This window comes from Oryctolagus cuniculus, chromosome 4, assembly GCF_964237555.1.
Source record: "Oryctolagus cuniculus chromosome 4, mOryCun1.1, whole genome shotgun sequence".
Taxonomy (NCBI): Eukaryota; Metazoa; Chordata; class Mammalia; order Lagomorpha; family Leporidae; genus Oryctolagus; species Oryctolagus cuniculus.
In genome coordinates this window covers 78431275-78457306 of record NC_091435.1, presented here as the reverse complement: position 1 = coordinate 78457306, position 26032 = coordinate 78431275, and the positions used below count along the sequence as shown (strand labels likewise).

The window sequence follows — 26032 nt, the reverse complement described above, 5'->3', positions numbered from 1 at the left end:
AATGATGTCATAGACCTTAGGTATTCAATTGAAGAAAGATTTTGTCTATAGTGCTAAAGGGAAAAATCAGATAATCAAATGGCATCTAGAATTTGCTCTTTTTTTTTTTTTGGTGAAAAAATGCAATTTTGACTGAATGTTTATTAAAGCATTTGTTGCAGCGAACTGCTAGTATCTGAAAATGCAGCCAGCTCTCCACCTAGGCTGAGTTCCTGCAGGCTGGAGGCTGCTTATTCATATGCATTCTATAAATATATATTGAATGAAATAGAATATTCGCCATTTCTGCAATGTGCAAGACAATGTTTAAATTCCTGTTTTGTGAGAAAATATGCTCCACTTTCCTCAGAGCTAGATTTCAGGCAGACAGTAGAAAAGCAGAGAGCTTTAAGGGAATAGGACTAGTGGCAGATGTTTCTGGTTTGCAAAGGACTCATTCCTTTAGTAAGAGCAGAATCCTTATTAAAGGATTAGATTGGGAAGCAGATAACTGAACCCATTGGCGGTGGGGGGCAGGGAGGACAAAGTTGTACAGGAGGTACATTGGAAAGAATTTAGGCAGGTTAGTGAAGGGGGGGGGGTCTCAGAAATCCCAGGCGGTTATGTTACAATGCCCCCAGCTGAAAGGTTCTTTTGTGCCAGTGTAAAACCAAAGATAGGAAAACAGCAACTGGCCTGGATGCTGGGGCTGGCTCCCCTGCAAGCTTGCGTCTCCTGCACCCCAGCCCCAGTTCCCCATCCAAGAAGGTGCAGGTACCTGGGGAATGTAGAAGAGCCCCAGCAGGTTGGCCACTGCCGTGGAGACGCCCGAGCCCGTGGCTCCCACCACAGCGATAGTGGAGGGGATGTGCTCAGAGCAGTTGCAGAACTCATCAAGGTTCAAAGAGTCGATTTTGTTCTGGGCAACAAAACTCAGGGTGGCCTCCAAGGCTTTAGACACGGTGTTGCAAGTGTCGAAAATCCTGTATCCCAGCGTCATGTTGGGGAGAAGGGCTGGGCTGCTGTTGATCTCCTCTATGGCAAATATCATCGCCTGTAACCAGCGAAAACCACGAAAGTTATACCTGGAAGAAAGAAGTGGGAAGTGAATGGAGACTTTCTGGTTAACTAACTACTTGAAGGACTGGGCAAAGCTGGGTCTGAATCATGGCTCTGTTACCCGTTGGCTTTGAGGTTCACTTTTTGGGACTCAAAGTCCTGTCTGGAACATGGGGTTAACACCTACTTGTTCATAGGGTGGCTGTGAAGGTATGGACAGGTGGCAGTGATGTAAAATTCTCAGTGTGTGCCTCACACAGAGTTGGGGGACAGGAATAACAAAAGATTGTTATTAGTAATTCATTGAATTATTTCTATCTGCTGCCTCCAGCAAAGGGTTTGCAGTAGTTGATGTGGAGTACTTTTGTAAATGTAATATATAGATTTAAAGAGAAAAAGGACTCGGGAAAATATGAATAGATTAGGATATTAGCAGGAGGGAGCCTAAATATAGCCTCAGATTTGTGGTGTCACAAATTTAGGTGATGATATCCTTGCTGGTCAAAGAAGAAAGGGAAAAGAATGATCTTGGTTTGTAAACAAGCAACAAACAGTGTAGGGAGGTAGGAAAGGAATTGTGTGCTTTTGGCTTATTTATACTATAAAGTCTTTTTTTTTTAAAGGAATGTAGTTTACTTTTTCTTTATTATTCATCTTTTGTGACAAACATATGGTCTTCAAAATATCCATAGAAAATACATCTCATAAAAAAACTACACATGAACTTCAGATTTTTTGAAGTAACTTTGTCTTTTAACTTCATTTTCTCAGAATTTTTGAAGCATCTTTTCTGTAGTTAGACATGGGATTCTAAAACTGATTGTAATGATAGTTTTGCCACTGACATACCCAGGTTACAAAGGAAAGTCACTTACTCATGTTGTCTCCATTTCTTCACATTTAAAATGAAGATACTGAGTTAGAAAACTTTTTGAAAGATCCTGGACCTTAAACATTCTTTTTGTTCTGGAAGCAGCTGTTGGGCTTTTCTTTTTTCAGTGATAAAATATGAATATCAAGATGTGGGAAAAATCGTGGTAGACAGCTTGCAGTCTTTATTAATGAAGTAAAAGTTAAATTTGTGGGCTACACAGCATTTTTTGGGTTTAATATATCAGAATAATATTCTGTAATTTTCTCTGAATTCCCAATGTGCTGTCACCAATAGTAATGCTTGTTAAATTCCAGAAAAGCTAAATAAGTGTACTAAGTTACCCTCATTTTAAGGTTTTCTTTCATGAATTTTAATTCAGATGTTGAACACTGGATAATTAGTCATTGGCACTAATGGTTGATGTGGGACAAATGGAATGCTCACAAGTGAAAAATAAAATTCTTTTTCTTCTTATTCATTCTTGGTCTTTAGAATTTTGACTCTAAGACTTAGTTAGATTCCCCCTGTCTAAATATATATGCAAAAAGGATCAGGAAATGCTTAATCATTTCTTCATAAGAACAATATTTACTGATGGTGTGGCACTGTGGGGAAGCAAGTTAAGCCACCTCTTGGGATGCCTACATCCCATATTGGGGTGTCTATGTTCAAGTCTTGTCTCTGTTTCTTTTTCTTCTTTTTTTTTTATTTAGTAAATATAAATTTCCAAAGTACAGTTTATGGATTACATTGGCTCCCCCCCCATAATTTCCCTCCCACTCGCACCCCTCCCATCTCCCGTTCCCTCTCCCATTCCATTCACATCAAGATTTATTTTCAATTATCTTTATATACAGAAGATAGATTCAGTATATATTAAGTAAAGATTTCATCAGTTTGCACCCACACAGAAACACAAAGTGTAAAAATACTGTTTCAGTACTAGTTATAGCATTACTTCACATTGGACAACACTTTAAGGACAAATCCCACATGAGAAGTAAGTACACAGTGACTCCTGTTGTTGACTTAACAATTTGACACTCTTGTTTATGGCGTCAGTAATCTTCCTAGGCTGTAGTCATGAGTTGCCAAGGCTATGGAAGCCTTTTGGGTTCGCCGACTTCGATCTTATTCCGACAGGGTCATAACCAAAGTGGAAGTTCTCTCCTCCCTTCAGAGAAAGGTACCTCCTTCTTTGATGGCCCCATTCTTTCCACTGGGATCTCACTCGCAGAGATCTTTCATTTAGGTCTTCTTCTTTTTTTTTTTTTCCCAGAGAGTCTTGGCTTTCCATGCCTAAAATACTGTCATGGGCTCTTCAGTCAGATTCAAATGCCTTAAGGGCTGATTCTGAGGCCAGAGTGCTATTTAGGACATCTGCCATTCTATGAGTCTGTTGTGTATCCCGTCATCTCACTAGTCCAAGTGATCAACTTCAGTTCACAATTGATCACACTGATATTTCTAAGAGTCAAAGGGATCACACAAACAAGACTAGTGTCTGCTAATACTAACTGATAGAATCAAAAAGGGAGAGAACTATCCAACATGGGAAGCAGGATCTACTATAAAGTCTTAAAAATGTATATGCATTGCTTTTTAAAGAAGAATGCTATTTTAATAAAAATCAAGCAAATGGATAAAGACAGACAGGGTCAGTGCAGTTAAGTTTCACTCTTCCAGCACTTGGTTTAGAGTGAGGCCTCTGCACGTGCTGACTCAGTGAACTGACTCAGGTCCAGTGGGAAAGATAGAACAATCTGGCAGGTTCTCCCTTCCTAAGGGGAGCTGCCTATCGGAGCACAGCAATAAGAGGTGGGAAATATGATCAGTTATACTTCACTGTCACTCAGGCTCCCAAGGTTGCTGGTGTAACGTTCAAATAATATTCATTTATTTGATAGGTACAGCGAGCAAGCGAGAGAATTCCTGTCTGCTGAATGCAACTCAGAGGTCTCCCACTTGGTGGCAGAAACCCAATTAGTTGAACCATTACCTGCTGCCTCTTGGGGTCTGCATGAGCAGGAAGCTGGAGTTAGGGGCTGGAGCTGAGTACTGAACCTGGGCACTCCAATCTGGGACGTGAGCATCTTAACCGCTGGGTCAGATGCTTGCCTCCTGATCTAACTTTTAACATGACATTTTGCTTTCATATTTTTTCCTATGCCTCCTTCATCTATATTTGTTTAATTATCCACTGTAAACTTACAAAGTTATTCAGGTACATTATAAAATTTCTCTTTATATAAAATACCTATACTGCTAAACTTATGTTACTCCGTTTCTTTAATGTAATTTAAAAATATATATTATTTTGGGGAAGGTTTCTTGCTTAGTCTTATATCTGTATTTTCATGATACATGCATAGTTCTGTCTGGCAGGGTACAACAGACTATTTGTCTGCATTAATGAAATTCTGCACTCACTTTTTTTGCATTCACAACTCCATGAACAGAAGTCTAGTTTTGGGGCCGGTGCTGTGGCGAAGTGGGTAAAGCCGCCTGCAGTGCCGGCATCCCATATAGGGCCTGGTTCGAATCCTGGCTGCTCCACTTCTGATCCAACTCTCTGCTATGGCCTGGGAAAGCAGTAGAAGACGGCCCAAGTCCTTGGTCCCCTACACCTGCATGGGAAGACCTGGAGGAAGCTCCTGGCTCCTGACGTCAGATTGACGAAGCTCCGGCCATTGTGGCCATTTGGGGAGTGAACCAGCGGATGGAAGATCTCTCTCTCTCTCTCTCTCTCTCTCTGTATGTGTGTGTGTGTAACTCTGACTTTCAAATAAATAAATAATTTTTTTAAAAGTCTAGTTTTGTTGGACAACCCCTAGTTTTCATTTTTCAGCCTCAAGAAGATCAAGGAAAAGTGTCGAACCTTTTCTGGAAGCTGCAAGTTTCAGGAAAATTCCTACTCCTGCTCAGAAGTTGGGTCAAGACTCGGGGCGTGGGCATGGTCTTTGGTGTCCAGATGATGGGAGGTGGCACAGGGTCCCACTGTACTGTGCAGGGGTCAGGCGCTGACGGTCACCAGAACTGCGAGGGGTTTAGAAACCATGTCCTGGAGGAAGCGATGAGCAAACTGACTGTTTGGCCTGGAGAGGGAAACGTTTACTAGGACGTATCAGCTGTATGCAAACGGCTGAAGAGCGAGCCCGCTGAGAGAATCAGATAGGTTCTGTGTGGCTCCATCTGTGTCAGACGTATTCTGTGTTTGCAGGGGTAGGGCGAGGGTTCAGCTTTCTGAGAGTTTCTAATGTGCACAGTTCCCAATGCTGTCGACTACATTTTGAGGTTGCCTAGATCACGCCAACTATTGAGGTTTCTTTCACTTCTAAATTCCTTTATTAAAAAAGTGAGCTGGGTGGGTGCTGTGGCACAGCAGGTTAAGCCACTGCTTGGGACACCTACTGCCCATATTAGAGGGGGGAATTGAATCCGCCTCCACTTCAGATTCAGCTTCCTGCCAATGCATCCTAGGAGGCAGCAGGTAATGGCTCAAGTACTTGGGTCGTTGCCACCCACGTGGGAGACCCAGATAGAGTTCCCAGCTCCTGGCTTTGGCATGGCTTAGCACCAGCCATTGCAGGCATTTGAGGAGTGGACCAGCGGATGGAATATCTCTCTTCCTTTCTTTCTTCCTCCCTTCCTCCCTTCCTCCCTTTCTCTCTTTCTCTCTCTCTCTCTGTCTCTCTCTCTCTCTCTCTCTCACACACACACACACACATTCCCTGTCACTCTGTCTTTCAAATAAATATAAAGAAATAACTTTAAGACATCTTAAAAAATGAGCAAAGCAGCCAACACTCAGGTATTACCGACCTTTGGGACATGTAAGGTCACTGGACTTTTTACGACTAGATGTACAAGACTGGCAATGAATTTTCTCCTAGCTACTTGGTCTCCCACCACTCAGGGCTGCTGCTGGGTGAACAATGATGACTTGGCTACCAAGTGGCCAGGCCTATGTTTTCACAGGCCCTGGACTTTCCTACTCGAGATCCTTGACATTTTATGATTGGGAAAAATTCTTTAGAAAATAGCAGTGGAGGAGTGAGTGGGAGAAACAGTGAGCTCCAGGATGACCACCAAGCACCAGTTTTGAAAAGAGAGGAACAAGTTTGAAAAAGCTGTCTGGGGATTGTGCAGCTGGGGTCACCCCGCAGGAGACTGGAGCCTCTGGGATTGGGCTCCTTCTCTTACCTGATGCATTCCACAGACTCCGGCCGGGACTTCAGATCTTGATCTTTGGCTGCTACTCCAAAATGAATAGGAAAGAGCCCCCCGAGAATAATGTCCCCCTTCTTCTGGGCTCGCTGGTCAGGCCCATAGGCAGAGGAGTACCAGGCAAGAGCCAAGAAGATCAGACAGTGGCTAGGGAAGGCCATGATCCCGCCTTCTCTCCAGGGGAGACACAAGCGTGACAGTGGGCGGGCGCCCTGGGAAGTTTCCCTTGGTGCAGCTCGCTCCCTGCCGTGGGGGCCCAGAGTCTATGCAGTGGCTAAGGGCAGAACAGATGCCACCGTGCTGTCTGCATCTCCATTCCTGCCTTCTCCATGGTGGACTTGTACGGCGGGTGGTCCTTGAGTCTTTCGAAGCTGCATCATGTAGAGATTGCCTGGGATGCTTTCTGAAAGAAGAAGGAGACAAAATGAATTCAGCCAAACCTAAATCCCATCTTATTATGATGCCTGCCACAGAGGTGGCTCAGAATTCCCATTTGGAGAGGTAGCAGATAGAGAAGGCATGGCTGAGAGGCACATTTACTGTACTCCATGCAAAATGCAGAAAACTTCAATTGTCCCTGTTGGAGAAGGATTAGATTCGGCTATTAGAGGCCACCTTCAAAAGCGGTCATTGATAAGCCAAGGCCTCACTGATAGTATTGCTGGATTTTAATCCATTCATCTATCTGCACGAATAATGCATAGAATTGGTACAGTAGTCTAGCTCCTTGTATTATGTTAATATTAATGATATTTTATTCAGCACATATGTTCTTAAAGAGAATACAGAATGACTGATATTTAGGTTCAAATTTGACTTTGAACCAAATAAAAATGTCAGATAAGACCACTTTTTAGATTTATTGATTGTGACATCACCCTTTCTTCCTGTTTCTGTGAAGATCTCTGGTTCCAGTGAGTGATATGACACTCTCCAAGCCTTTTAAGAAGAGTTCTTATAAAGGATTCAGCTACAGCAGGGGCCGTGGTGTGGCCCACAAAGCTCAGCAGCTGGACCCAGGGGCAAGGCTTCCTGCTGCAGGTGAGCAGCTTGCTGGGAACTCTCTGCTCTTCTCACTTTGTGCCCTGATGGACACCCCATCCTGTAGGTCAAGTACACAGCCTCTCTGGAGGTTCAGGGCCAAGCACAGGAAGTGTCAGCTGGACACCTCCACCTGCATGTCCAGTTCCTCCTTCGTCATTTTGCATCACAGAAAACAACATGCCATCCACGGAGACACAGAGTGAGAGCCGTCCTTGTCCCTTCTCACCACAGCCCTCCTTGTTCAATCACCAGACTCCAGATTCCACTTCCCGAATCCCTCTGGAGTCCAGCACTTCCTCCCCACTTCCAGGGCCATTGTTTCGTGAATGGATTTCCTGCAGCGATTTCCTAACTGACCTCCCTGCCTCCATTTGTGTCCTTTCAGAAGTATTTGGATGCAGGAAAACAAGTGGTTTGGGCTCTGGGGTTAAACCTGGCTTTGAATCACAGTTCCACTCTTCCCCAACATTGGACTTTGGGTAAGTCCCTTAACCTCTATGGCCTCAATAAAATAACACTTGAGGGGCCCCCAGCGCAGTGCCACCCGTCAACTCACAGACAACGCTGGCTCTGATGAATGCCTTTCAAACCTCACTCTTGCTCCTCTTCCCTTTGAACTTCACACTCCGGCTTTCCTGAATCTCTGTTGGGTTCTCAAATATCCCAGGCTTTTTAAACAACCCAGACCTCACACACGCTGCTCCCCCTCCTTGTTCCCACTGGCCTAATCTTCGCTGGAAAACATCTGCTTATCTTCGAGCTTTCAGATGTCCAGGGCTGAGGGGTCTTTGTGTGGTGGATGAAAGGAGCTCCCTCTGGGGCAGACACATCCTTGCCTCAAGGTGCACAGCTTGAGGAGCAGGGCACAGGTTCAACCGCCACCCAGGCTGACCCCTCAGTTGTGCAGTAAGCAACTTCCAGGCCTGTCCAGGGAACTCGCTCTGAACCCCCAGAGTGGGAAGGTCCCGTTGTAAGAACACAGCCTCTTGCATCTTGAATGTGGGAGCGCCCGTCTTAGAAGACACCTGGTCCTGGATTAGAGCCACGTGTGTGAATGCTGGCTCCCAGAGCCCAGGCTTTGAAGCATGGTCGCCTGCTGCCTCTTGCTCCTTAGGAGTCCCATTGCCTCCTCCAATAACCATTCTAAGTGAGGGCATGCACCCCCCCCCGCCCCCCGTGGAAGGAGCACCCCAGAGGGCATCCACCTGTTGTGGAATTGCCTCCAGTGATGCCTGGACACCCATGGCCTTCTGGTTTCCTAACTCCAGCCCTACCTTTAGATTTTGGGTTCTTTGCTTGGACCTTGGTCAAAGTTCATTTATACACTCAATAAGTACCAGTGCTGAGACCTGGACCTATAAAGGTGACGGATACACGCAGGTTCCCATCTTCGGGGGCTCCCAGTCCAGTGGGCAGGCATACTAGTGTAGAGATAGGGAATTTATCACAACACTCAGAAGTAAATTTAAAAAGTTGTAACTTTGTTCTCTCTAACTAGTTTCAACTTTGCCCTTCCCCCCTTCTCGCCAACCTCCTAGAACAGTGACCGAGATGGTAAATGCTGCATGAATGCTTGTAGAATGGATGCTTTAAAAATAAAGCATTTTGGAAAGAAACAGAAGTTAGCATATATCCATCTAGGCATTTTGCTAGGTCCTTTAAACATTCAATGTATTTTAAACTTCCCAACAGTTTTGCAAAGAGGGAAATACCAACTCCACTTTCTAGATGAGGAACAGCGTCTCCGTGTAGTCTGCTTACTCAAGTGAGAAATTCTGGCACTTGAATTAAGAATGCCTCGAGCCCTCAGCATTTTAAGAAGTACCGTGTACTGAATTAGGTAGTAGAAAGAACATTATAACCAACTAGGGTAAGTCAGTAGGACCTGTTAAACTTTTCCTGTGAAAGATTAACTCCTCGGGGAAATTTATTAACTTCATTAGTCCATTCAACAGAAAACGCATGGCAAGAAGTAGTAGATGAGGGAGAGATTTCAGGTCAATTTGCAGTAGTTAACTCTGCCGGTCTGATGTAGTGTCCGAACCACCACCCTTTCTCATCCAATTACCAGGGTCTAATTTGCTCTCAAAGCAGAGAGTCACTCTAGATCCTTGGTGTCCCTAGCTTCCCTCCCTCGCATGCTGATTCTGCCATCACTCTGTCTGCTCCAGCCCATTCCATTCCTGTCACACTGCCTTTGTCTGGTCTCTCCTTGTCTTTTTAGCATCTTTGTTGCTAAGGCTTTCTTTCCTCTACCTCACTCCTCCCACTCCCTAGACAGCAAAAACCAGGGCAGTACCAAGTGTGATGCTAGTACAATGGCTTAACAGTTGGGGTTCATGGTTGTGACTTCAGCTTACAGTAGTTAAAATACAGAAGTCCTTGTGTAATCAGTAACAGCACTTCAGTGTTAGACTCTGTGGTAGACTTCTAAGTGAACCCCTTGTGTCTGTGTACCTGTTATGCCACAGCAAGACAACTTTTAGCTGGATGAGCAGCTGTCCAAAATAGATGGCTCTTCCCAACTTCCTCTCTGACTCTGTGTGGTCAGGTTCTGGCCAAGGAGCTGTAAGTGCAAGTGTCCTGTGACAGCTTCCAGGAGCCTTGCTTAAGAGCCAGTGGCTGTTTGCCCTTCTCTGTGGGGAGCAGCTCGGACTAGACTAAGTTACTGGAATTAAGACTTATTCTATGCATCTGCTCTCCTCTGTGGGGAGCAGCTCGGACTAGACTGTTACTGGAATTAAGACTTATTCTATGCATCTGCTCTCCTACAATATGGCGCTGGGAGAGGAGAAAACAGCTTCTACCCAGCTGCCTCCAGTTCAACCAATAAACTGTAGGACTTGCTCCTGATTGGAGAGCAGCGTACTCGGCGTGTGGGCAGCCGAGTTAGGATTGGCGGAGGAGGACTATAAAGGAGGAGAGAGACGGCATGCACCAGGAACATCTATGGGGAACATCTAGCTGAAGGAACACCTGTGCAGCCCCCCAGAGAGCCGGCCGGCGGTGTGCCGCTCCCCTGCGGAAGTGGGGAATGCGGCCAGGGGGAACTGCCCTTCCACGGAGGTGGAAGGGATAGTAGCCAACCCGGGAAGAACCAGCAGCAAACCCGGGGAGGGCCGAGCAGACGAAAGAACAGCGCAGGGTCCTGTGTCGTTCCTCCACGAAGAGGGGGAGCGACATAATGGTGCCGTGACTCGGATATGAAGCCTAGGCAGGGTTTAGTGTCGTTCCTCCGCGACGAGGGGGAGCGACACTTCTCCCCTTCAGCCTCCTTCCTCCATTCTGTTGTGTGGAGGTGGATGTCGCAGCCGGAGCCCATCCTGAACCATGGGCCACATCCTTGGGAGTGGTGGTGCCAAGAGCTAAGGGTTTCAGGAGCAAAGCCTCCGTATTGGACTACTCCTGGTCTTTGACAGGAGAGAGAGAAAGGTTTCTGGCTTATTTAAGCCACCATCATTATGATTTTTTTTTTAATCGAAGCTGTCTCTAACAGTACCTAACAGTCACAAACACATTTGTTCTTCTTACTACAGGTTTATTCCATTTAAATCATACATAGTCATGTTTGCTCTCCTGCCAAAGAGTATTACATGTGAATCTGAAGCCAATATTTGCTCTTTCTCTCAATGGCAGATACATCTTGGAAGGAGAAATGAGCCGTGGAGCAGCTGGGTTTGTGTGTAGAAGGTCCTTGACATCATGAGGAGGGGTCAGTATTGATAGATGACTGCTCACTGAGTTCCTCGTCCAGGAGATGTGGGGTGGGAGATGCAGGCACACTGGTCTATGGGTTCCATAGTTCATGAATATCAGTAGTTATTTCATAATTCAAAAACATTTATTGAATACCTTTATGTGCAAGACATTAGGGAGAGCCAGACACTAGGGAAAGAAAATTGCAATTCTTGCCTTCAAGTTGCCAGTTTATTATTTATTTATTTGACAGGCAGAGTGGACAGTGAGAGAGAGAGAGAGACAGAGAGAAAGATCTTACTTTTCCGTTGGTTCACCCCCACAATGGCCGCTGTGGCCGGCGCATCACGCTGATCTGAAGCCAGGAGCCAGGTGCTTCTCCTGGTTTCCCACGTGGGTGCAGGGCCCAAGCACTTGGGCCATCCTCCACTGCACTCCTGGGCCACAGCAGAGAGCTGGCCTGGAAGAGGAGCGACCAGGACAGAATCCGGCGCCCCGAACGGGACTAGAACCCAGTGTGCGGGTGCTGCAGGCGGAGGATTAGCCTAGTAAGCCGCAGCCCAAGTTGCCAGTTTAAAAGGAGATAGAAAGCATATTGTAACTACAGTGATAGAAAAGCTACAAAGAGGGATGAATTAAGTGTTGAGACAGAGAGGAATGATGTCCCCTGTCTAGTGATTGTCAGGAGAGAGAATTAAATCAGGTGGAAACTGGAAGCTTCCTGAGGGCGGCACCTGTCTCTTCCTCACCATTGTAGCTGAGCATCAAGCACAACACCTGGAACTTAGTAGAAGCTCCACAAATATTTGTTGAACGAATGAATGAAGTGTGACCAGTAAAGACAGGCACTGGCTGAACAATTCCAGGACAGGCCAAGGGAAGGGGTAATCCTGTGAGACTGAGGCTCCTGTGGGCAGGGCTTTATCATGATCACACTTGCATACCCAACATGGAACACGGAGCCTGGTAGTGAATGGATGCTCCAGAAAGAAATAGCTGTTGAGCTTGGATTTCCCACACATACGTGCGTGACTTCCCCGGGTTTCAGAGTTCAGGATGCATTCCCAGAGGGACAGCAAGGGGAGGTTAGCAGTATGCCTTGCAACATTTCAATTCCTGTCAAAGTTAAAAACCACCCCTGCGCTCTCCACAGCAGCTTTGACGTTGCTGGCAATCGTGTCACTCCTAAGCAGAATCATCATGTCCATATGTCAAGTGCAGAAAACTGAGGCACAGACCCTCTAAACAAAACCACGCCTGGTAAGTTAAAGGCACGACAAGCTCAATTTCCCAACTGAGCTACAACTTCTCAACTCCTAGATTGCAGAAATGAGAACTCTAGGTTGTCTAAGAAAATATGGCTATGAAATCAAATTCTATTTCCAAGAGAATGCACTTCTTTTCCTAGGGTGAGCACACGGATTCGTCTCCGGTTTATTGCACTGCAACCTTTGCCCTCTTCCATCCACTAATCATAAGGAATCCTCCCAGTGGGGTTGGATGCTGCTACTGCAGAAACATGAAGCTTTTGGGATTAATGAGGGCGAGCAGGGTCAACACAAACCCCGTATCCCTGGCTCTGGTTACAGCCTGCTTTCCCTCTCGCTGATGACACACTCCCGTATGGGTTTCCATACATGCTTGGGGCACAACTGCCCAAGAGTTAGGGACCTCTTATCTGCCATCACCACGACCCTTCTCACTCCCTTGCCAGACTTCATTCCTTCTGCATGAGAGCAAGGTACATCTTGTTGTAAAATGAGGGCCCTCTTTCAGCACTGGGGGGACCCGCCCGGCCGGGTCACACTCGGCTGCGCCCTCCAGCCGGCCAGTCTGGCGGCCAGCTGCTCGCCTTCTCACCCTCCAGCTCCCTGACAACAGGTGTGACTTTTGGAGAGTCCATGCCTCATTTAGCCCTGGTAATGGCTTAATTGAGTTGGAAAAATGCAAGGACAGGAGCGTGATAAAAACCAGCTGAGCTGGGTTCCTGTTAGTCATTGGAAAAAGCGATCTGGGAAGGGAGGAGAGGGATGAACCAGCAGTAGGGAGAAGCAGCTCAGGGTGGGGAGAGGGAAGCCTAGACCAAGCCGGTGGAGGAGATAAATAGGGAAAGCTCATGTTCATTAATGCTGTGCTATGAGCACCTCCATGACCGGGCCTCCTCTGCCCTGCCGGTGGCCTGGTGTGGGGAGGGGCTCCTCAAGGGACTCTGGGTGGATGTGTGCAGGTGTGCAGTGCCCACAACCTGACAAAAGTTACTGATTGCTATCTCAAAAAGAAGAAGAAGAAAGATCAGAGAGTTGAAGGAGTGAAAATTCAGGGTTAAACTAAAGATAAGAAAAACTCCTTCTCTGCTCCCAAATCTTGCTGCTGTGTGCTGGCTGTGGGCCTTGGCATTGCCAATGCCTGGGTCCCACACTGAACAGAGTTGCTGGGGACACAGGCCCCGGGGTTAAGACATTTCTTGTCCTGAAATGGCTGATGCCTTAAATAAGCTCTGCTCATGATACGCGGACACCCACAGGGCAACTGAACCAGTTCATTTGAAAATCAAAGGTAGGCAAGTCATTTCTTTAAAAAGAAGTGCACCAGGTCTCAAAGTCCTAGAGAAAGAATCTTTGCATGGAAAAATGTCCTGGCATTGTCTTTTCAAGCTTGCAAGAGACCCCGACTACCCAGTGTGGCACCTCCCAGCCACACCGCCCAAGATGTGCCGCCTGCACTGTTCTGGGGAAAAAGTGTGGGAACCTGCAGGCACTCTGTGCCACGTGGGCATATTTGCCTCCCAAAGGCTCTGATCAGTCCTGCAACAAAGATAGCTGCTTATTTCAGCATGGACACTCTTCCTTGTGCAGGACAATGTGGGGGTGTGGTTCCAGCAGGAAACAGCATCCTTACCCCAGCTTCTCCCAGCCTCTCTGGCTGCAGATCTGAATAGGAGGCTATGTCTGCTCCTCACTGGGCATAGCATCCTCTGTAACCCCAGGTATGACATTCCCAAGGGCAGGGCTGGAAGGAAGGCAAACTGAGGGAGTCAGGGGGAATTCTGATGCCTACTTAGAGCTGCTGTCTTGTCTCAGGTGCATGCTCTCTTCCCACAACAGAGGAAAGTTTCTGCTGTTCCCCACGAGCTGGAGCTCGCCTTTCTCCCACTCCCATGCAGCTGCCCTGGGCTCAGACAGTGTCCCCATACAAGGACCACCGGGGACGGTCAGTGGTGTGGTAAACCAGCTCTCTGAAGGCACAAAAAGAGGCCCCAACTTGCATTGTTTGCTAAATACTCCCATCAAGGTCAGTTTCAAGGTACCAATAGTTTCAACAACCAATTTGCAAAATTCTGGATCTTACATCACCGGCTCTCCAGGGCCAGATAAGGCTCTCAAATAAATTTTAAAAATCTTTAAAAAAAAGAAAAAGAAAAAGAAAAACATTAGGCTTTCAAATCCGTAGCCCAGCCCTAGCTGACACAGGAACCTAAAGCATGCATGTTAGCATTCTGATATCATTCAAGGCATTATTTTTTTCCCCTGGCTCTTTTATTTTTATTTTTTAATTTTTTTGACAGGCAGAGTTAGTGAGAGAGAGACAGAGACAAAGGTCTTCCTTCCGTTGGTTCACCCCCCAAATGGCCGCTATGGCAGGCGTGCTGCACCGATCCAAAGCAAGGAGCCAGGTGCTTCCTCCTGGTCTCCCATGTGGGTGCAGGGCCCAAGCACTTGGGCCATCCTCCATTGCCTTCCCAGGCGACAGCAGAGAGCTGGTCTGGAAGAGGAGCAACCAGGACAGAATCCAGCGTCCCAACCAGGACTAGAACCCAGTGTGCCAGCGCCGCAGGCGGAGGATTTGCCTAGTGAGCCGCGGTGCTAGGCCCCCTGGCTCTTATTTTACCTCAATTTCCTCACCAAAGTAAGTATTTGAGTTTTATAAAGAGTGACAGGAGTGTAAACACAGGAGCAATCATGAAAATAAATCTGGGGCTTATCTCTGGGCATAAGAGTTCCCCAGGAGGGCTGGCGCCGCGGCTCACTAGGCTAATCCTCCGCCTTGCGGCGCTGGCACACCGGGTTCTAGTCCCGGTCGGGGCGCCGGATTCTGTCCCGGTTGCCCCTCTTCCAGGCCAGCTCTCTGCTGTGGCCAGGGAGTGCAGTGGAGGATGGCCCAGGTGCTTGGGCCCTGCACCCCATGGGAGACCAGGATAAGTACCTGGCTCCTGCCATCGGATCAGCGCGGTGCACCGGCCGCAGCGCGCCGGCTGTGGTGGCCATTGGAGGGTGAACCAACGGCAAAGGAAGACCTTTCTCTCTGTCTCTTTCTCTCACTGTCCACTCTGCCTGTCAAAAAAAAAAAAAAGAAAAAAAAAAAAGAGTTCCCCAGGAGAATCTCCTGGAGTCTTCAAAAGCCATTAAAAAAAAAAAAAAGGATTTATTTATATATTTTGAAAGGCAGAGTTACACAGAGAGAGGGAGAGACAGAGAGATACCTTCCATTCACTGGTTCACGCCCCAGATGGCCACGATGGCAGGTTGGGTCAGGCTGAAGCCAGGAATCAGGAGCTTCCTTTGGGTCTCCCACGCAGGTGCAGGGGCCTGAGCACTTGGGCCATCTGCTGCTTCCCCAGGCGCATTAGCAGGGAGCTTGATAGGAAGCAGGGCAGCTGAGACTGGACCCAGCATCCATAGGGGATGACAGCATGGCAGGCACCAGCGTTACCCGCTTTGCTGAAACACCAGCTCCAGAAAAGCCATTCTCGTTCATTGAATCGGGGTGGATTTTAGCAGACTTAACAGACTGTCTCGGCACACCAGGTCATTAACATGACATACAAAATGTTAGAGGTGGAAACAGCCTAGGAAGTTTATTGGGTTTATAGTGGAACCTTCTGCCAGGGGCAGCTGTGTGACTGCCATCGATATCAGAGTGTTGGTTGGAGTCCCATTTTCTGTACTTCCCATCCAGCTCCCTGCTGATGCACCTGGGAAAGCAACAGAAGACGGATGTAGTTGGGTCCCTGCTGCCCACAAGGGAGACCCTGGAAGAGCTCTGGGCTACACTCCTCAGCTGCTGCCATCTGGGGAGTGAACCAGCAGACGGAAGTCCTTGCTCTCTCTCTCTTTCTCTTTCTCTGTCACTCTGCCTTTCAAACCAATAAAAGAATCTTAAAAAAAAAAGAAAAAGAAAAAGAAACGTCTGTTCCATGCATGTTTGAATCACAGTGGCCAATTTTATCATGAAGAAGAGTTGGAATGCACAGCTCGCTGACAAAACCGTGTGAGGCTTAGCAATCGCAGGGAAAGCATTTTCTTTTTAGTGAAAAAGGAGATCATTCCCGACACCCCTTCCTCCTCCCTGTCTTCCCAGTGCACACTGTGTCTTAAAAATACATTCAGGCCTGCAGAGAACTAACCTTACCTCCAATTAGAACATGAAATGTATTTGTCAGGGGAGTTACTTTAGTTTTAATTAGACCACAGGTGCACAAAATTGGATTAATCATAATCCTTGGTGGATTATACATCCTCATACCTAGTCCATGCCTGGCCTGTTTTTCTTTCTTTATTATTTTTGTGATGAACCCACCGTCTGTGACTCTGCCATCCAAAGCAAGGATCATCAGTGGCAACCTGCCTGAAGTTTCCTCTCCCGCTGTCCTGACCCCTCCCATCAAAACGCCGTCATCCCGAAACGCAAGGTCCTTACTCTTCTTGCCTTCTCTCCCCACCCTATACTTTGAAAGCATTTCATAGATCATAATAGGGAGAATGCACACCAAAATGCTGAGGGGACTGGATCTCAGTGAGGAAATCCCGGGTTTCTTCCTTTTTTTTTTTTTAATTAAAAAGTCAGCATGTATTACTTTTAAGTCAGAAAAGGTTCCTGTAAAAAAGTCATTAAAAAGATGGTTGAATAAATGTTAAACAGGCAGGGAAAATCCTGCAAAAAAGACTTTGGTCAGATTTTTGTCCATCTAATCATACTGCACAGCTTTTGAAAAATATGTTTATGGATACTTCTGATTTCTTAAAATAATCCTTTTTAGTTTTAACCTTATATTTAACCCTATTTCTCTATCTCCCTGATCTTTCTTTCTTTCCTTCTTTTTTTTTAAAGACTTTATTTATTTTAGAGGTAGATTTATAGACAGAGAGAGGAAGAGACAGAGAGAGAGGTCTTCCATCTGTTGGTCCACTCTCCAATTGTCTGCAACGGCCAGAGCTGTGCTGATCCAAAACCAGGATCCAGGAGCCCCCTCTGGGTCTCCCACGTGGGTGCAGCGGCCCAAGCACTTTGGCCATCCTCTACTGCTTTCCCAGGTCACAGCAGAGAGCTGGATGGGAAGAGGAGCAGCCGGGACCAGAACCGGCTCCCATAAGGGATGCTGGGGCTGCAGGTAGAAGATTAGCCTAGTGTGCCACAGTGCTGGCACTCTTTCTTTCCTTCTTAAAATATTTTTAATTGAGTACCTCAGGCATATGGATAAATCATAACTGAATTTTCCCCACATAAATGCATCCACACAAGCAGAATCCAAACTAAGAGCTGGAAACAGCGCCTGGAAGCCCCACTCACCCTCTCCCAATCATTGCCTCCCCCAAGGTGACCGGTGGCATGCTCTCCAGTATCATCGAATGATTGGTTTTCCCTGGTTTTGAACTTGGTGTAAGTTCAAGTGATGCATACATACTCTTGCACTGGCTGCTTCTGTCCAACATTATGTTTGCAAGATTCAGCTCTATTGTGTGAAACCAGTGTGTTTTTGCTCATGGTTGTATAATACAAGCATAGGTCACTTAGCAACTCTCACAGAGCCTTAGAGGTGGCCACTAGGTAATGTCATCATTGTGCAAGCACCGCAGAGTGCAGTCTGCAGACCGAGTGGTGCAGGTCACTCACTCAGTGTGCACTCAAAGATGCCATTAGCCCTGCACGGCCAAGGCTGCTGCTGGCATCCCATGGCACACTGTTTGACACTGCACCTTCTTTCTTAATAAATGGAAGGGATAACTCTAAAATTATGATATAAAAGTCTACTGGGGCCAGCGCTGTGGCATAGCGGGAAGGGCCGCTTCCTGCAGTGCCAGCATCCCATATGAGCGCCAGTTCAAGTCCTGGCTGCTCCACTTCCGATCCAACTCTCTGCTGTGGCTTAGGAAAGTAGTAGAAAATGGCCCAAGTGCTTGGGCCCCTGCACCCACATGGGAGATCCAGAGGAAGCTCCTGGCTCCTGGCTTTGGATCTGTCCATCTCTGGCTGTTGCGGCCATCTGGGGAGTGAGCCAGCAGATGGAAGACCTCTCTCTCTCTCTCTCTCTCCATCTCTGTAACTCCATCTTTCAAATAAATAAATGAAGTCCATGGTAAATACATAAACCAGTACCAGTCATTGTTATCATTATCAGGTAATATTCACAGTCTGTAATTACACGTGCTGCACTTTCAAACAACGAGCAGTGCAGCAGGCTTGTCTACACCAGCGTCATCACGGACACCTAATGCATTTTGACTGCCATGATGTCACCAGATGATGAGGTTTTTTTCTGAATATCATAAGAGCACAGACTTTTTTTTTAAAAAAAGATTTATTTATTTGTTTGAAAGGCAGAGTTATAGAGAAAGAGGGAGAGACAGAAAGACAGACAGAGAGAGAACTTTTCTATCTGCTGATTCACTCTCCAAAGGGCCACAATGGCCAGGGCTGGGCCAGGCCAAAGCTAAGAGCCTGGAACTGCATTCGTTTCTTGCACATGGGTGACATGCGCTCCAGTACTTTTGCCATCTTTGGTGCTTTTCCAGGTGCATTAGCAGGGAGCTGGATTAGAGATGGAGCAACAAGACTTGAACTGGTGCCTGCATGGGATGCCAGCATCACAGGTGGTGGCTTAACCCACTGTGCCACAATGCTGGCTACCTGATTACAGTCATGAGGCTACCATTGTACACACGTGCCCATCATTGACTAGAAACATCATTGTACAGTGCAGGCTGTATTCTTACATGATCATATCACGTTATCCATTCTCCGGTTAATGAACTGTTTTGGATTATCATCAATAGTGTTTCTATGATCATTCTTGATCGTATCTTTTGGTAAGTATACACTGAATACATTCCTGGAAGCAGAGTTGCTGGATCCTAGTTTGTGTATCTTTAGCTTCAGTAGATAGTGCCAACAAATTTCCCCAAGGGTTTGGGCCAATTTATCTTCCTGCCACAGTATATGAGAATTTCTATTACTTCATGTCTGTGCCTACCCTTGGTACTATCAGTCCATCTCATTGCAGTCACCTCTTGCCTTCCTTATATATGGCTACTTTGTATCTACCTATGCTCTTAAAAAACATTTAAAATATTTAGTTGTCTCAAACTTTGAATGTTTTATTTTGGATTCATCTATGTCATGTGTTACTCTAAGTCATACTTTTTTTTTTTTTAAACAGGCAGAGTTAGACAGTGAGAGAGAGAGAGAGAAAGGTCTTCCTTTTTTCCATTGGTTCACCCCCTAAATGGCCGACACGACTGGCGCGCTGCACTGATCCAAAGCCAGGAGCCAGGTGCTTCCTCCTGGTCTCCCATGTGGGTGCAGGGCCCAAGCACTTGGGCCATCCTCCACTGCACTCCCGGGCCACAGCAGAGAGCTGGCCTGGAAGAGGAGCAACCGGGACAGAACTGGCACCCCGACCAGGACTAGAACCTTGGGTGCTGGCACCGCAGGCAGAGGATTAGCCAAGTGAGCTGCGGTGCCGGCCCTAAGTCATACTTTTGATGGCTGTGTAATAGTCCACTCTGTGCCTATGTCTCTATTTATTTTCTTTCCCATCAACGGGCATTTGTGCTTTTCTACAACACAGCAATTCTTCATTCCAAGTTTGCTTTGGGACTGCCCAGTCAGCATGGAAGCATTCTTTGGAGTTTTAAAGACATTCAGAATGGATAACTGCTGTTAGCTTCTTGCAAATTTCCAAGACTCAAAATGGTATACACTTGGTGTTTCATCACGGCATTTTAAAGATTTCCCCTCCCAGTTAACTAAAATCGGATCTATTTTTACATCAAGGCTATTTTCTCTTGCTTAGCTTACCCCTGCAACAAAAGACCAGGGCCAGACCGCTCTGACTTCGTTTATAGATAGAATGGAATCGCCTCCACCTTTCCAGGCTTAACGAGCCAAACTCCCCTCACAGCTCTCTGCTGAGGGCTTTCTCATAGTCTTCAGAAGCTGCTTGTTAATGCCCTGTGGATATTTTCTAACTTCTTCGTGTCATTTTGTTAAATAAGAATGGGTGCCTTACTTTGAGTCAGGCCTGAGGGTGAAAGCAGTTGAGCTCCGGCCTTTACATAACAGATCTCAAGACATGTTTGCTGCCTTTTGCAACAATGCCATAATCTGGCTGCCTCACACCACATTCTGCCCATCTGGGCCCACCTCGCTTTTCTATTGTACCTTGGTTTAGGCAGTCCTTTCAGAATCCAGGTTTGTATATTTTTTTCTTCCCAAATATATCACATTGTGATTGTTCAAATGGAATCCTAGTTTGTTTTCAAAGCACTATGTTTGCCTGAGAAATTCATTCTGAATTTGCTTTCCATTTTTCAAGAAACTGTCTGTCCACCAGAGAGACCAGGAAATGACTGATTTGTTGGATGGCTTCTCCAGCTTTGCCCAAGGGGGAGCAAGAACCACAGTTTAAAAAGTAAATCCTGGGGGGCCAGCGCTGTGGCATAGTGGGTAAAGCTGCCACCTGCAATGCTGTCATCCCATATAGGCGCTGGTTTGAGCCCCAGCTACTCCTCTTCTGGTCTAGCTCTCTGCTGTGGCCTGGGAAGGCAGTGAAAGATGGCCCAAGTCCTTGGGCCCCTTCACCCACATGGTAGATCTGGAAGAAGCTCCTGGCTTCGGATCGGCACAGCTCCAGCTGTTGTGGCCATCTGGGGAGTGAACCAGCAGATGGAAGACCTCTCTCTTTGCCTCTCCTTCTCTCTCTGTGTAACTCTGACTTTCAAATAAATAAATAAATAACCCCCCTCCCCCCAAAAAAAGTAAATCCTAGAACATGCCGCATTCAGTTGCCTCTGGAAAAAGCCTCGCCATTGCAAAGGACCCCTGAAGCAGGTCTAGGGAAAGACCATCTGAAACAAGCCTTCTTCCAGGGCAGCCCACATGTGTGTCTGTGAGCCAGATTTCGAAGCTGGTTTGTCCGACACATACTCCCATGTGGTGGAAAGCCATCAGACTGCTTCCCTGTGCAGCGAGCCTGGGGGTGAGGGTGCCTGCATTCTCCACATTGGTGTGCCTGGGTTCTACACTCCACTCTGGCTCCTGACTCTTGCTTCCTGCCAGTGTAGACCCTGGTGGGCAGTGGTGCTGACTCAGGGAGTTGGAGCTTTGCCAGCCACATGGGAGACACGGTTTGGCTTCCCAGCTCCTCCCTTCCACTTGGCCCAACTCCAGGCGCTGTGGGCATTTAGGAAGTGGGAGCATTCTCTGTCTGTCTGTCTCGGGCTCTAAAGGGCCTTGTGTAGGCCAGTGTGTCTTAACGCAGCCTCAGCTTGTTATAAATGCAGATTCGTAGGTCACATCCTGACCTGCTAATCAGAGCCTCTGGGGTGGGGCCCAGCAGCCTGTTTTAACCAGCCCCCTGGGTGACTCCAAACCAAAGCCAGACTATCTTGTCTCTGCATTAGCTCAGGGGCATGGTCTGTTCTAGACCTTCAAAGTTCTATTTCCTAAGAATAGCTTTCAAAACATATCTGTAATGCTTTTATAAGCCAAGCAAAAAATGAATTGTGAACAGATCGGCTTCCTGTCACTGCCAAACCAGTCTTCAGTTTCCCTGAATTCATTCTGCTGTGATAATTGCTAACTTCTTATGAAACCCGTATTCTAGGAAACACAGTCCCGAAATCGCGGCTGTACACATGACTTTCTGAATCTATCATCAGTACATGTGGTCTGTGCACTTGAGAAATGACCATCCCGAAAACCAGAGAGCATCCTCCCCTTCTCTCCTGGCCGAAGGCAGGGGGCTGAGCTGTCTGCTCACCATCCCGAGGCCGTCCAGTGGGGCCGGGGGTCCGGGGGCCCCTCAGACCTAGGTGGAGTGTGCTTCACAAGCCTGCTGCCAGCTGCGGCTGGAAAGCTTGTTTACAGACCGACTGGCATCTCCCCCGCTAAGAGCTTCTTGTGCTGCAGGTGTGACCTTGCGGCTTTAAATCGCACCTCCAGGGTGGGGGCAATCTCTCACTCAGAGCTGGCAGAGGAGGGGGCCGAGCCCCTGGGGAGAGTTGGACTCGCTCCAGGAGATCCAGGCTGTCTTGTGCAATCCTTGTGGCTTTAAATCATGCCTTCAAGTTGCAGTCTTCTACCCAGAGCTGGCAGAGGAGGGGGCTGAGCCCCTAAGGGGGAGACAGGCTGTCTTCAGGAGACCCCTGCTATCTCCATGAGCCCCAGGCCAATCCACATACAGTATGTGACACCCGGTCCAACGGGCTCCCCCACAGAATGCCCCAGTGAAAGAAGCAGTAATGCCTTAAAAACCCAGACACTCCCTCAAAGCCAGTGTCCCGCTCGGGCACTCCCCCTGCTCTCCTCTCGGACCAGACGCTTGTTCTGTCACTTGCCAATCAATTAAGTTTCTTTTCTGTCTAATAAAAGTTTCCGCCTCTTTGCAAATTGTGTCCTGGCTTTTTATTTCTGTACTAAGCTGAGGAAAAGAACCCACGAAACTCGCTGTCGCAACCGCCCTCCTCCCCTCTGCGACTGTAACGAATTCTCTGTCTTTCCCCGGCGACCTTGAACTCTGATCTTTCATTATTAAATTACTTTGCCGAGCTTGCAAAATGAACACATATTCTTCACAGGCAACCCACTGCTCTCACAGGGGACTGTCTGGGACTTTACTCACAGGTGGCAACTGTGGAAGTCACCTTCCCCATCCCCTTTCCCAATCCCCATCTGTCCAGCAATCTCTCTCCAGGGACCTTGAGGGCCTCTTTTTGGGGACTGGATGGCCTGCACCACTCCCTGGAACTCCCAACGTCTCCCTGCCCACACCTGAGCCTCGGCCAGTGGCTTCCACCAAGCTGATCAGGGAATGACCAGGATCCACCTCCTCTTCCCAGGCCTGATAAAGGGCTCTTTCCACCTGGATTCCCTATTCCTCTTTTGAAATAAAATTCTATCCTCTTATTTTTGCTTTCTTTTCCCTCTCTCCCCTTCCACTTTCATTTTACATAACATTTTAGACTTATTTTTAAAGTATTCTGCCAACATCTTGGATGAGAAGTCAGCCTTTTAAAAGCTGGGGGCAGGCCGGCGCCGTGACTCGCTAGGCTAGTCCTCCGCCTGCGGCGCCGGCACCCCGGGTTCTAGTCCCGGTCGGGGTGCCAGTTCTGTCCCGGTTGCTCCTCTTCCAGGCCAGCTCTCTGCTGTGGCCCGGGAGGGCAGTGGAGGATGGCCCAAGTGCTTGGGCCCTGCACCCACATGGGAGATCAGGAGGAAGCACCTGGCTCCTGGCTTCAGATCGGCACAGCGCGCCGGCCATAGCAGCCATTTGGGGGGTGAACCAACAGAAGGAAAACCTTTCTCTCTCTCTCTCTCTCTCTGTCTAACTCTGCCTGTCAAAAAAATAAAAATAAAAAAATTTTAAAAAAGCTGGGGGCATAGGTCAGTCCTCTGCATCTCCCTTGGCTATGTCCGTGTGTGGGATGGCAGTGGACCGGGACTCAACCAGCTGTTCTTGTAAATAAAGTTTTCCTGAAATACAGGCGTGTGTGCTCACTGCAGAATATCTATGGTTACCCTGGTGCCACCAGGGCAGTTCTGCATAGTTAGGACAGTGATTGCCTGGCCCACACAAGGCCGGCAATATTTACTCCTTGACCCTTGAGTGAAAGGCTAGCGGAGGTGGGGAATGTCCTGCCCACGGGCCACGGAACGCCCACGAAATCATCTGATCTGGTGGGACTCAAAATCCCAGAAATCTAGAGCAGGCATTTTAGAGTTGAAAATTTTGCGTGGCCCATGAACGTCGTTACAAATATCCACGTGGCCTTTGGCAGAAAAACACGTTCCCCAGCCCTGAGACCCCCTCCTGCCCTAAACTGAGTACAAAGAAACCCCCACTGTTGACACGGCCTGGAATGACAGCTTTGGAAGTAGTGGGGCGCCTGTGATTAGCCACTGCTTCTGCAAGTTAAAAGGTGCGGATTCGCTGGCTGTCTCCAACTCAGAGGACTAAGAGCCAGAGGCAGAAGGCTTTTCTTTCCCTGGTCATCATCTGACTCAGGAGGCCCAAGCGTGTTTGCCATCTGTTTAACGCTGGCTCACATGTACAGCAGAGAGTGGGTTCTGTGGTGGGGGTTCTGTGGTGGGGACTCCCCCCGGTGAAAAGCTGAGGGTGGAAAATCCACGCTGGGAATCTAAGTCATGAGCAAAACAACTCTTGCTGCCGTAGACACTGCCCCAGCGGGCCAGTTCCACTGGGCACCGATGGCTTCCTGGGAAGATGACATGAAGGGGGTAAGATCAGTGTGGTTTGGTTGGGAAACAGACAAACGTCACCTCGCGAGGAGCCCGTGCACACTCTGGGCGGGGTGTAGGCAGGAAAGGAGAAGCCCAGGGCTTCGGGGGGAGGGAAGCGATGTCTGCTGTGGAGCTGGCGGAGGGGGTGGTGGTGGAGAAAACTCCCCTGTGAAGTTGCCTCTTGGATTTCTCTTCTCCGTGGTATGCTCTGTTGCAAGCCCCTGAGGCTCCCAGCTGGGTATTTTTGGAGAGAGAAGAGAGCAGTTGGGAGTTAATGTGTCCTGCTGACAAAGCCCCCCTTCAGGCAGGGCTGGAGTCAGGCTGAGGCAAGAGAGGGGCCCCGGTGTGCGGAAGGTCAGGGGCCCCATTTGTACTGGCCAGCTCTGCACTCGCACCAGCGAGTGCCCAGCCCAGCACAAGGGCCACCTCCATGTTTGGGCAACTTGGGTTTTTGTGCCCATAGCAGAGAAGGAGAACTAAGTGTTAGATGATTCTAGAAACAATTTAGAGAATTGGGGCTTGTGTTAGGTGATTTAGGGGAGGACTTCAGAAAGGGGGGCACTTTTTTTTTGACAGGCAGAGTGGACAAGGAGAGAGAGAGACAGAAAGAAAGGTCTTCCTTTTTTCCGTTGGTTCAACCCCCGCCCCCCCAATGGCTGCTGTGGCCAGTGCACCACACTGATCTGAAGCCAGGAGCCAGGTGCCTCTCCTGCTCTCCCATGCGGGTGCAGGACCCAAGCACCTGGGCCATCCTCCACTGCACTCCCGGGCCACAGCAGAGAGCTGGACAGGAAGAGGAGCCCCGACCGGCGCCCCGACCAGGACTAGAACCTGGTGTGCTGGCGCTGTGTGGGGAGCAACTCAGACTAGACTAAGTTACTGGAATTAAGACTTATTCTATGCATCTGCTCTCCCACAATATGGCGCTGGGAGGGGAGGAAACAACTTTTACACAGCTGCCTCTCGCCAATTTGATGAGCTGCAGGAGCTGATCCTGCTCCTGATTGGAGGAGAACAGCGTACTCGGCGTGTGGGTAGCAGAGTTGGGATTGGTAGAAGAGGACTATAAAGGAGGAGAGAGACAACATGCACCAGGAACACCTGAGGAACATCTGAGCAGCCCCGAGAGAGCCGGCCGGCGGTGTGCCGCTCCCCCGCGGAAGTGGGGAAAGTGGCAGGGGGAGCCACCCCTCCACGGAGGTGGAGGGACGGCAGCCAACCCGGGAAGGACCAGCAGCAAACCCGGGAAGGACCGAGCAGGCGAAAGAACAGCGCAGGGTCCTGTGTCGTTCCTCCGCGAAGAGGGGGAGTGACAGCGCTGCAGGCGGAGGATTAGCCTATTGAGCCATGGCGCCAGCCAAACTCTTTTTTTTTTTTTTTTAAAGATTCATTTATTTATTTGAAAAGCAGAGTTACACAGAGAGAAGGAGCGAGAGAGACAGATTGATCTCCCATCCGCTGGTTCACTCCCCAGTGGCCGCAACGGCCAGAGCCGGGCCAATCTGAAGTCAGGAGCAAGGAGCTTCTTCCGGGTCTCCCACACAGGTGCAGGGGCCCCACGACTTGGGCCATCCTCCACTCCAGGCATGTTAGCAGAGAGCTGGCTTGGAAGTGGAGCAGTGGGGCCTTGAATCT

The 26032-nt window shown here is 48.2% G+C and overlaps 1 protein-coding gene across 1 annotated transcript in view; it reads right to left on the bottom strand.

Annotated features, from left to right (window-relative positions):
* The window catches only part of CASR (calcium sensing receptor), a 90554-nt gene that overhangs the window by 27239 nt on the left and 37283 nt on the right, over positions 1–26032 (bottom strand). The window contains exons 2-3 of the mRNA XM_017347060.3: positions 6116–6542; positions 758–1064 (exon numbers count right to left, since the gene is read on the bottom strand). Coding sequence (XP_017202549.2) covers positions 758–1064; positions 6116–6300 — 492 coding nt within the window. The 5' untranslated portion in view covers positions 6301–6542. The remainder of the gene's footprint in view (positions 1–757; positions 1065–6115; positions 6543–26032) is intronic.